The sequence below is a fragment of the Microplitis demolitor genome, chromosome 7, assembly GCF_026212275.2.
Source record: "Microplitis demolitor isolate Queensland-Clemson2020A chromosome 7, iyMicDemo2.1a, whole genome shotgun sequence".
Taxonomy (NCBI): Eukaryota; Metazoa; Arthropoda; class Insecta; order Hymenoptera; family Braconidae; genus Microplitis; species Microplitis demolitor.
In genome coordinates this window covers 17,733,470-17,746,510 of record NC_068551.1, presented here as the reverse complement: position 1 = coordinate 17,746,510, position 13,041 = coordinate 17,733,470, and the positions used below count along the sequence as shown (strand labels likewise).

The 13,041-nt window shown below is 30.1% G+C and overlaps 1 protein-coding gene across 2 annotated transcripts in view; it reads right to left on the bottom strand.

Annotated features, from left to right (window-relative positions):
- Positions 1-2,408: 2,408 nt before the first annotated feature.
- LOC103574180 (lachesin) overlaps positions 2,409-13,041 on the bottom strand; it is a 201,721-nt gene continuing 191,088 nt past the window's right edge. For both annotated transcript variants that reach the window (XM_014439900.2, XM_008553579.2), the window contains one exon: positions 2,409-2,612. In XM_014439900.2, coding sequence (XP_014295386.1) covers positions 2,503-2,612 — 110 coding nt within the window. In that variant the 3' untranslated portion in view covers positions 2,409-2,502. The remainder of the gene's footprint in view (positions 2,613-13,041) is intronic.

The following is a 13,041-nucleotide window of genomic DNA, read 5'->3' as shown; positions in this document are numbered from 1 at the left end:
TTATTTACATGTGTATGTGTATGTATATTCGTATAATTTTTTTTTTTTTTATTTATTTTATTATTTTTTGCTTTATTCCTTCGTCCCAGTTTATTGTATTATATAAATATTGAAATGAAAATGAAAATAGAATGTGAATGAGAATAATAATCGTGGCTGACGTATTTAATGCCAGTGAAATAAAGAGAGATATTTAAACAATAAACTTTTCATATAAATATTACAATACAATACAATTAATATTTTTTTTTTTTCGTTATCAATTTAGGTCCTTTTTCTTAGGCTTTAATGTTTTATATAAATTATATATCATAATATATTTTATAAATTCAGTAACTAATTTCATTATTATTACTATTATTATTTTATTAAATTAGCATAACTAATTAATTGATTGTACAACTTGTGATATTTATTTTTCTACCTTTTAATTCGTTAAAAAATTACGATTAAAAATAAACTAATTAGCTTAATCATTGAAATATTTTTTAAATTATTATTGCACATATTAATGATAAAATTAAATTATTAATTTAAATAATTAAAAAAAAAAAAAATATAGAAAATCGATAAAAAAATGTTTGTTATCAATAAAATAAATAAATACGGATTAAAAGGTAAAATAATCACAATTAGAGTTATTATAAAATTTAATAATAATAAAAAAAAGTGTTAGTATAAAATATCTGGCATAGTAAAATTGAAATGGCTGGTGATCACATAAACACGTCGGGTAAATTAGCGAAATTCACATAGCGTGGTTGTTCCACCGTGTGAAGTTCAGCCGGTGGCCGATTTTATGCTTATTAATCGTAATGCGTGTCATGAGTGTTGCATATAGTATCTCTACATATATGTATATACTAATATAGTATGGTTGTATAGCTCGATACGCTTTAAATGCGCGTTTTCGTCGTCGTTGGTAGCGTTAGCCGCGATATATAACAGCGTCACTGAGCAGTATCTCTGTTACGCTTGGCTAAACATGGACTGTGGTCGCTCACGCATCGCTTAACATAATCCCCCATCCGGCCAGTGCTACATAGATTACGCAATGATACCTCCAAACGTCAAGTTATTAGTACAATGTACATGATTAAATCTCAGTCCATTTTGTCTCTTATTGGCCATTAAAAAAAAAAAAGAAAAAAAAATTTTATCAAATAGTCATTATTACAATGGCTTTGAATAAAATTAATCTTCTTTAAATTATTTTTTTTTTCACTTCAAAGGCATCCGTTACGTCTTTAACCCTTCAGCACCCGCGTTAGAGCAACTTAAAAAATTACCCACGTGATGAGAAAAAGTCTCATACTTCGGCATATCGTAAATTTTAAGTTAAATAAAACAAAAATATTATACATTTTTCCAGTAATGACGTAATAATAATTTATTTGAATATTTTACTTGTTTTTATTTATGAATTTTCTATGTAATGACAGATGTAACGACTGAAAAAAATGGCAGTGATTGCCGAAAAGATTCGGAACTGTCTGAACTGAGCCGAATCGTATTCATTTTTACGCCTTACTTTACTCGCGTGATGAGAAAAAGTCTCATGGCTTTTCAAAACAAATATTTTAGGAGTATTTATTATGTTCGAAATAATTTTTAAATTTCAAAACAATAAAGCATAAAATTTTATAAAGATAGAAAAAATTTCACTAGGTCATTCCATTTGAAATTACTTTTAGAAAAATATTTGAAGTCCAGTGTGAGAAATAAAACTCATAACACGGGTGCTGAAGGGTTAATTGTCTATTAAGTGTCGTTATAAATTTACTAAAATTTATTAAGTAATTTTTTGTCGGATGCACTGTAAAAAATTGGGAGTGAATTCGGAGTGATTACAAATTCTATTATCAGCATTAACTCCGATTCGGAGTTTTAATATTAAAATAAATTTCTTTTGGGAGTGAATTCTACTCCGAACCGAATTTTAAAAATTCAAAAAAATTTTTCAGAGTAAATTTCACTCGAGGGAATTAAATAAATAAACAGTAATCTGTTCCGCATTCACTCCGCCAATTTCTTACAGTGTTTTTAATTAAATATATAGAGTGTAACTATCAGCGCAAATTAATTAATAAAATGATAGCAAGTATTTTTAATATAAAAAACATTAATCAACTGCACGATGAATTTTCTTGTAAATTCAGTAGTATCTTACGCCTTCTGTCAGCCTAGCTCGTGGGTGTGCCACCAGAGTTTCTAGTGTAGTTTGAATTTCCTGAATTAATGCAGAGTAATGAATATTATCCGGTTCAATGTAACACTGGTTTATATTCATAGTAATTATTTAGTAAATAAATAAATAAGTATAAAAATGAACAATTTCGAATCGAGGAGTAGATAAAAAAGTTGATTTTTTACCATGAGAAAAAATATGGTCTTTAGAGTTGATTTTTATCACTTAGTAAAATATCACTCGTTTTAAATTTGTGCCACTGTGTGTTGTGAGTAGCGATATTGCATAAAGATGAGAGAGATGATTAATGGTGGTTAATTAACGTGCTGAGGCACGTAAGGCGGCATGTAGGGTCCAGTCAGGATATACTGGACTGCCACGACCATCAACTGGGGTGCGCTCCATCGGATGATATAAGCACTTCCTGTAACAAATAATACAATAATATATTAGGCTTGTTTTTATTTCTCTCTTTGTTATTTTATGTCGTGTAATTTTTTATTTTCTTTTTTTATTTTTATTTTACTTTTTGTAACTCGATGGGCGGAGGGATAGAAAGTTAGAGGGAAAAAAAAAAATAAAAGACTGGAAGTGAAAAAGTGAGGATATCATTGAGAATAAAAGAGCGAGGGAGAAAGAGGGGATTTTTCTCGTGAGTCAGAAAAGTTACGTGTACTAAGTCCCATGAGTGCTTGGGGGAGGTATATCTAAAGCATCTTGAAACGAGAGTAGTTTTAACCCCTAGAGTCGATGATCGTGGCTATCGCTTTTACACTGTATCTAGTCTTAATGGCACCGTCAAGGGCGTAGTCTTTACTGTTTTTATTTTATTGTCTATACGATATTTTATTTCGACCATTTATATAAATATATATTTTTTCAAAGACCAGAATTTATTTAACAATTAATTAAAATTTTAACTATTTACTTTAATAAGTAAATATTTGAAATAAAAAATATATTAAAATAAAATAATTAAAAGTATGAGTTAGCATATGTTGCATTTGGTATCGTGACTGCGCATATGCTACAATGGTTTCCATTTAATCCCCGAGAACATGCGGATGACACGTTGCTAAAATTTATATCCACGTGTATATTTATGTACATATATCTTCTCAACTATAACCGGTGGTTTTCTTTCCTTTATTTTTTATTCACTTACTCTCTCGGTAGTTGGCGGTTGTAAACCGCAAAAATAAAAATTCTCCGTATATGACTCTCAACAAGGCACACGTGACGTTAATCATCGTAGCGGCGGAGATTCCGTGAGTCGTGAGAGCCGGAAAGCATTGGAGATATTTCCGGTAGGTTGAATGTGGGTGGCTGGCTGATGTTACACTCCGAGGCAAGGATAGACGCGAATAAGAAGAAGGGGAGAGTTGAGCAGGGTTCGGGTTGAGGGGGGGAGGGTAAATGTGATATGACAAGTAAAATAGAGGAGTTGCACCGGCAGTTTCGCAAGTCGGCGAGGCTGATATGATATGTCGTGGATTAATATTGGTAAAATGATGAGGCTCAAGCGTGAATTATTACGAAAATTGTCGTATACATATTATACACATGATGTCGACTGTACGCCACTCATCTTGTACAAATTGTATTCAGAATTGACGACGCGATTTAAGTGGTTACTTATTTATTTTTTTTACACTCTTAAATCTTCTTAGAAAAAATACTTTATAATTTATATTTATTTTTTTTAATATATATAAATATTTCTTTTCATCGTTTTTTTAAACTTCGCGGCGGAATAATTTGACGAGTGTCCCTCAGCTCTTTTACTCCTTTTACTTTCCTTTGGGCTTGAGAGTATTCGCGATAGTATGACGTTGACAAGCAAGCTTGACTTACCGTCTCTCACGCCTACCACTCTCGCTCTTCAGTTAGCCCACCCCTCGCATCCCTCGTCCTTTGCACTTTAGCCAATTTACATTTTACCGTAGTCGAATAATTTTCTGCTGGCAACGCGGAAGAAGATCGTCCCAGACCTCTTATCAACGCCTCACTTTCTATATCATATATTATGCATGACATCTACTCTTTATTATATATATATCATTTACTATTAATATTTTTTATCACTAATTAATTATTTTTAGTAACAAATCATTTTTTTTTATTCAAATTACTAAATGTTAATTAAAATTTTATCTAGTATACATACATTTTCGTGATATTATCTCTATAAAAAAAGGTTACCTCATTAATACGCACATCTGCGAAAACTTTTGCTACAAGATATCTTTGTACTGTGTAAGTACTGAACATTAACTGGTCTGCTACTTGCCTTATTGCAATTTACTGCACCAAAGTGCAACTAGCAAATATATATATGTGTATATGTATGTATATAGTGTGTTAGTTAGGTTCAAGATAGAATAGGTAAAATGAAAATGAGCTGGAGCCAGTGGTAAGCGCTAGCGTGTGCAATATACAGTACAGTATAACCTAGTGTACAACTAAAAGTCGCGGGCTTTAATATCAGCATCGTCCTTTTCGTTGTGTGTTTCGACCAACCACTTGGTCATTAGACTACGGAAATTGAGCACAACAATTTTGTTTTTAATTCTAGTCCATTTCACTTAATTTCCTATTTCTTTGTGTTTTTTAAGAAAAAAAAGTTTTGGAAAATTCAAAAGCGCACACCTCAATCACTCATTTTATTTTTAATCATTATTTTTATTTTATATTATCAATTCATTTTTTTTGTCCAACTTTTAAATTATTAATTTGATTTTTTTATTTTCAATTAAAATTTTTTTTAAATATCCCGCCTTTTTGTCGTAGGTGTCGCTTTTTTCAATCCTACTGGTACGCTAGTGCTGCTGTCAGTAGTTGATGGAGAAAAAAAATAATAATAATAGTAAAAATAAAAATGGCAGCTAAACTTTTCGTGAATAATCACTTTTACATTTTTAATTGATTACAATTAAATTAAAAGGATTTAGACAGTGACTTTTTTTAGGATTCTTGTGATAAATATTACAAAGGTAAAAAAAAAAAAATTAGGCTAATTAATTGTGTCTATCGAGAGTTATCGTGTTTACTGTTTCATACACGAAAATTGACAAGTCGCGTTTCTGGGATTAAAATAATTTATATTTAATTAATGGAGTAATCAATTGACTTAATATTGGGTCGAAATTATTCTTTAATAAATTAATTTTGTATTGGCATGCAATTAATCTCATTTTAGAGTAACCGTGAGAGTGTAGGGATAATTAAATGTGAGTGAATGAGTCGAAAATAATAGATCGATCATAAAGCACCTTCAGCATTTCCGCGCTTGAGGTATGCAAAATAATGTAAGCAAATAATATTACTTTAAAATAAAGCGACGTGTATAAATGATTAGATAGAGAATGTAGAATTTATCACCGTATACGGAGAATTTGAAAGTGAAGATTAGACTTTGGATACTTGAGAGCCTCTTGACTGCAACCATAATATACGTTGAAGATACTTGCTATCTCAAGTATCTCTCGTATTTTCCTACCGTATTTTATGTCTGAGTGTGTATGTATGTATCTGTGATCTAGGACAGTTTCCTCCGAGTTGAAATACCACGTGATCACTGGACAACCACGATGAATTGCTTTGCTCTCGAGTTTAGACAAGCTTCTCCTCTTTGACGCTCCTGAGCTCAACGACCAGTCATCAAGACATGTCAAAATAGTCCATTTTAATTTAAAATTGTTTTTTTAATTTATAAAAAATACTCAGACTCGTACGATTTTTGAATTTTTAAATTTAATTGATAATTTAAAAAAAAGTACAAATAAAAATTGATGTTAACTTTTTAGCAGTTATCATAATTATAATATATATGTGTATACAAATTTTTTTTTTTGAATTTAATATAATGTAGTATGTAATTTGGTCAACTGTTGGTCGGTCGTATGGTTGGGTAGCGTAGAATCAAGAGAGGTAGAATTTTCATTTGAAAACTCAACGTAATTGCATACGCAACGAAGCGCCAGCCATTTCGCGAAAGTGCTTGTACATATACTTTTCCACCTGCTATTGTTGTACTCACAATGAAAAGGACACCGTAAATTTTATATATTCAAGAACATTATTTCTTGATAATTTTTAAAACATTTTCCTCATTATAACCAACTACTTTTTATTTTTTCTTCAACATTTAACGTTTTTTTTTTTTTTTTTTTTTTTTTTTTTTTAACACTCTTATTCATTAAACACTGCTCTATTATCTCTGTTCTATTTTAATAAATTAATTTATACTAAAAAATTATGATAATTGAGATATTTATCTCGTAGAGATGAAATATATATGAATGAATGGGAAAAAAAGTAGGAAGTAATTTAAGAGCTTTTTAAGCAACTCGTGACGCACTCGTGATGACAGGATTGGAGGTCAAAGCTTGAACGAACAAGAGATTGGTAAAAGGACGACAGGTCAAGTAGGTAAAGCCAGTCCGGTGTATGAAGGGAAAAAAAATAGTTAAAAAAAAAAAAAGTATAAAATGAAATAGTATAAGAAGTTTAAAGAACAAGTTTAGAGAAAAGAAAGTTGTGAGGCAGGTATAGCCAGAAGCCAGGATGCAGAAAAGGAGATTGGAGGTCGGGTTAAAAGTTTTCTTTAAGAAAAAGGGTAAGATGTATATAGTTATATAGTTACATATCCTTTAGCTACATCGGATACGTGGTGGTATATTTCCGAGCTATCTCCTTCTATCCCTTTGGCTTTCTGTCTAGTAAACTCTGGCTCTATATCGGTCTCTATAGTCGTACCTAGTTTTCCAGCTCCTACTATTGAAGCATGGGGTTTATCTTATCCCAACCTTAACGTGCGGGTGGACCAATGGCTTATCTTTTAGACAACTAACTTGAAAGGACGTTATAACATTCACTAAAGACTATTACATACTTTTTTAGGAATTCAAAATGCATTAATTAAAATTTTTTTTGAATTTCATTTTTGAAATTTTCAGTTTATTAAATTACGGAAAAATTAATTTTTAATCATCTTAGAGAGGAATTTTGCGTGGGGTATTGTGGGGAAAAATAGACATCTGGGGTAAGATGGGTATTTTGAGATTTTTAGCAAAATAAATTTTTTTTTTGGTAAATTTTTTTATGAATTTTAAGTCAGAAATTTTTTAAATAGGAGGGCGGGACATTCAAAATTTGTAAGTCAAATTAGGAAGATATTTTAAGGATGTAGGTACTGTTAAAAAATTTTTCATTTTTGATAATTTTAGAACCATAACTCAATTGGTAAGAAAATAAAAAAAAAAATAATTTTTATATTAGAATTGAATCGATTAATTGGAAACAAAATATATTTTACGTTATTTAAAAATTAAAAATTAGATTTTTTTTAATGCGAATGATGAGAAAAGTATACAACAAACTTTTCATTTCCAACTAAATTATGAATATAAAAAAAATTTTAAATCTTTTAGATGTAATTTTGAGCTTACTCAGAGTTTTATAATCTCAAAATTTCCATATATTAATAAAAAATTATGGTTACATTTTTCTTATCATCGATTTGCTGAGTCAAACTCAATAGAAAAAAAATTACACTTAAAAACCGATCAATAAATCTGCAGGAAAATTATTTGAAACCAATAATATTGGTCATTTAAATACTTTAATAATTTAATTCTGCCAAAAAAATCTGAAGGAATGTTTTTGCAAATAACAATGTATAAAATCCGATTTTCACTGTTGGAAAAATTCCAATTAAATTTATCGAATAATAAAAAGGTTCAAAATCGAATAGACAAAAATTTTTTTAAAAATAATTTATCTATTTTTATTTTTTGAATATTATTGAGTAAAGAAAAATATTAATTAGTACTAACTATTATATATGGCTGCAATGTTGTTCAGGAATAATTAGTAAATATGACCAGCGAGAGTACTAGACGAGAGTATCCACTAGTTGTTAGTGGAAAGGTATATTGTAGTAACTACAATCGTGTTACTGCGCTCTGAGTACTATTATTATATGCATGTACATATATATACATATATGTACAAAGTAGAGTTACATCTATATACATATTGAAGTATGGCTGTGTTAAGTAGAGAACTGGTCAGCCGTTAATAGTAAAAGTTTCTCGTCTAGGTCAGACAGACTTGTAACAAGCTAGTCAATGGGTTATGGTTAACGGGCTTATATAAAATTATGGGAATTACACAACACAAGTTACGTTAAACTGTTAAACTAATATTAAATTTTAAGAGGGCTTATTTAGTGTGTCATTAAAAATTAAAAATAATCGTCTTTCGTACATAATTTTATACTATGCTCTCATTAAATTTAACGTGCAAATTTAATTTAAACCATAATTGTTTATAAATATCGTATTAACTTGTAATATTTTATTTATATAGCGCACTGTGATTAAATAATGGCTGATGTTTATTATTAGTTAATTAATTCACTTGATGCCGAAATAATTCGCTTGAATAAATAATTATTAGTAAATAGTTATTTATAATTATAAAACGTTACATAAATTGTTTGAAGTAGAATTGACTTGATTGTGAATAAATATTTTAGGTACATAATCCCGTCTCATACGTAAATTTGTAGCAAAATGATAGTAATCATTTCCCTTTAATTTTCCATTAAAATGATAATATAAAGGATTTAATGAATTGTTTGACAAACAATTAATAATTATTGGTCTTTAAATAATTATGGCTGTAAAATGTATCAGGGGGTTTAATTCTGGTAGAGTTTGATAATGAGGTACTTTACCCTAAACTATTATTTTTCTTAAAAATATTTTCAGTCTTGGGAAATTTAAATAGGGGAAGGGAGGGGGCGACATGGTCCCCAAAATTTAAGGGGCCCATTACCACCCTTTTCTCCTATTAGGGGAGAGTGGGGTAAAATTGACCCCTGGAGGCAAAATGGACTGACATTTATGTTACATATAAGCCCTTATTTCTTAAAGGGTCCACTTGCCCCCCCCCTCTTCCTCTACAAGTGCACTGTAAAAAATTGGATATTTGAAGTTATCATAGATTTTATTTAAATTCAAATTCATTCCATTAATTAAAGTTCCGGAGTTTTAGAAAAAACAGAGTAAATAGGGAGTTTATTTTTCCAGCAGAGTATTTTCGGAGTGATCTGGATTTTATTTAAACCCGCATTCACTCCGATTCAAAGTTTTAATATTAAAATAAACTCTCCTTCAGATTGAATTTTACTCCAAGGGATGTAAGTAAATATAAAGTCATCCGCTCGCATTCATTCCGAATTGACTTCGGATTCAAACCGCGTTCACTCCGCAAATTTTTAACTTTGTCTTATTTTATTTGAAAAAAAGGAGACTGGGGCACGATGACCCCCCTAAGCCGCTAATTATATTGAGCATCGGGTAGAAGTTATTTTACTCTATCTCGAATAAATTTCCAGGACTCGACGCCCCCTCCCCTTTTCAAAAAATGATGAATGAAAAAAATTTATTTATAACATCACGTAGACTCCAAGTTATATTTTTAAAAAAATTCATGTAATATTTATCTATAGTTATACTTTAGTAAAGTTTGAATGGCGTAGATCGAAAAGAGCTAAACCGGATAATCTAGCTAGTGCGCTCGCCAAAGCTTTTCGTTGGATAGGAATATAGGCGTTGCCGATCTTTTATTTATTCACGCTTTTCTCTCAGCTTAGCTCGACTCACGAATCTCTCACTCACTCGTTCGTTCACTCACTTACTCACTCACTCACATAAATACATAATACTCTCTCTCTTTTTACTCATACACTTTTATTTTATCTCAAGAGGGAAAGAAATAACAGTATAGTGCGGTTAAGAAGGAGACTGAGTTACGTGCTTTGCATCATCGTAAGTCGCACAAGTCTCTATCCATACTCTTTTGCTCGCTTTTTTCATCCATCTACCAACTCAACCAATAACCGCCTTTCCTATCTACCTATACCACTTATTTTAAAGCTCAATAGGTTACTTCTACATGTAATAGACTGTGTAGAATAGTTTACAACTTACAGCACAACAGCGATTGTAGTGCTTTTTACCCCAGTCTATTATACAGTGAAATAAGCGTAGGTGTTTGACGCTCGCGATTGCAATTCCTGAGGGCAAAACGTACGATCACTTTTTTACATTTTATTTTATTTTATTTTTTTTTCTATATAAAAAATGATTGACATATTCTCACTATAGAAAATTATTTCTTTTCTTCTTTTATTATTATTTTTTTTTCATTGTATTTGTTTTTTTTTTTTTTTTTTTTTTCTATTTTATTTTATCGCAAATAGTAAAAGGATAAATATAACAAAAGTGTTAAAGTTATTGTGAACTGTATTTTTTTTTTTAAATGATTTCAAACAAATAAAAGACTTGATAATGAATTATTATTGTTTACATTTATTTTATATCACTGAGAAGTTTTTCTGGAGAAAAATGGAGTATAATAAATAAAAATTAAAATTTTCAAAATTAGTATTGTGGATTTTATTTTTTTTTTTTTTTTGGTGAAAAAAAAAATAAAAATTAACTTCTAATTTACATGGAGTAAAACTTTATTTGCCTCAGAATAGATATGAATTTTTTGAAAATAATTATTTTAAACAATTGTGATAATTATTTTATTTTAAAAAAATAATTTTTTTAGTGAGAGAAAATAAAAATCTACAATAGTTGTTTTGAAATTTAAATTTTTATTCAAAATAATTTTAAAATTGCAAGTAATTAATTCATCAAGTAGAGTAACTTTTTTTATCATGACCTAGTTGTTTTGCAATTAATGAAAATCACAACACTGACTAATATTTTACAAGCAAAATTATTTTTTAATTGTTATTATTATAATTATTAATCAGCGTATTTTTCCTGAAAAAATAAACTTCCGGATAAAAATATTTGGCCGGAAATCAGCCTAACAGGATAAATTTGACCAAAATTACTGTGAAACCGTAAAGTTTTATTGAAAAAGGCTGAAAGTTGGCCGAAAACTCGCCGATAAATTGAGTCGATCTATTTTAGGCCTAGTAGTCGGCTAAACTTCGGCGATTTTAAGGCTTAATTATCAGTCTAATTAATTTTGGCCCATGTGTTCTTTTCCAGAGCCTTTTGTCGGTCACTTTTCGTGCCGACAAAAAATTTATTTATTATTATGTTGGCTTGAAATTTTTTTACTCGAGTTCTTTCTTCTAAAATATTGAGTCATAGATTAAAACAACCGAACGTGTCAAAAACAAAATTTCTCACTATTGAAATGAATCATGTGTAAAAAAAAAAAAATATTTTTTGTTCAAGCGATTCATTTAAACTGTATTTTTATCATTTTTTACCAATCAATTTTATATCTACAAATGATATAACCATAGCAAATATAATGATAGTAATAATAATAATAATATTAAAATACTTTATCAACTCATATCATGTGCACGAAAAGTTGAGCAAACGAGTTGATTTGGGTGGTAAACCCCGTCGTTATTTTATTGTCTCTGGATATTTTTTAACGATAAAATCAACAGTTTGGTAAATTGATCAGATATTATTTCGCGTGAGTTAACTCGACACTTTTGTTCCATTTTTTATTTGTGTCCATTATTTATGGCTATGATAAAAAAAAAATGATCGTAAAATTTAAGTTCTGAATTGGATTGATGAGCACACAGGTGTCATGTTAGAAATAGATATTTGATTTCGAATACGTGGTTTGAAACTTGGATCCTCAGACACGCTTCAGGTGATACTCTAAGAGGATACAGGATAGTTATAAGAACGGATAGGTAAGGAATACAGAGAGAGATGTAGAGTAAGCTAGTTGTGGTGTGGGTTATTGTAAGAGAGCAGCGATGCCTGGAGTTAATATTAACATCAGTATCTAACGTATAGGCTATATAGTATATATAACGGTAGCTGGGTTAGGAGAGTGAACGCGCGAGCGTGTTGTTCCTACGTAATTTCCTTCTAAATGTACGATGGGATGAGCATACATATTTTAGCTTCCAAGAAGATAGGTTAAGGTAACAGTATTAGTTGTAGTTGTAGTTGTTGCAGTAGCAGTAGTAGTACTTGTACTTCCAGGTATAAAGGTAACTTGTAATGTACGTAATTTTGTATATGGACGAAAAGCCTTGAGCGTAATAGTTATCGAAACAGTTACTCACGAGTCGCTTTATATTTAATAGTCTTATAGAAGTCGGGAATTATTTATGACTAATATGTAAATTGGATATTTCGATTGTAATGAATAATAAAACATTTTTAATTGTTAGAAATGTGTTAAGTTGTACTAGTGGAAGTTGTTAGATTATTCAGTCAATTCTCTCTATGTGGGCACTCTGAAAATGTCCATTCTCCTCATTTTAGAGTTTAGTCGTTCTCCCACCAATGAACGGTTAATAATTTTTTCAAACCCTCTGTATAGATCCACAACAATCATACTTGAATACGAATATATATATATATGTAGTTGAATACGGATATATATATGTAGTTTCTATACACGAATAGTTTCTCACAGCGGCCAGATTCAAGGCGGAGAGTCGAATCTGCAAATAAAATCTACGACCAAATCGAGGATAGTGATATGATAGTGGGGGGACTATTTCTCTGAAATATATTCTCCTACAGTTCCGAAAGCGGACACTTTCAGAGAGGCGACTGTACATGGAGATAATCTACCATTAAATTTTCAGTGCTAATTAAATCGGATTGGAATTAATTAGTGCCAGTGGGAGATTTTACCGTGGTCTTTATAAAATGTGAAGTCTTAAATATAATGTAAGCTTACATGGATAAAAAAGTTGACCGACAAAAGGCTCGGGAAGTGAACACAAGACTAAAAATTAGCGCGACTGAAAAATAGCCCATAATAAGGACGGA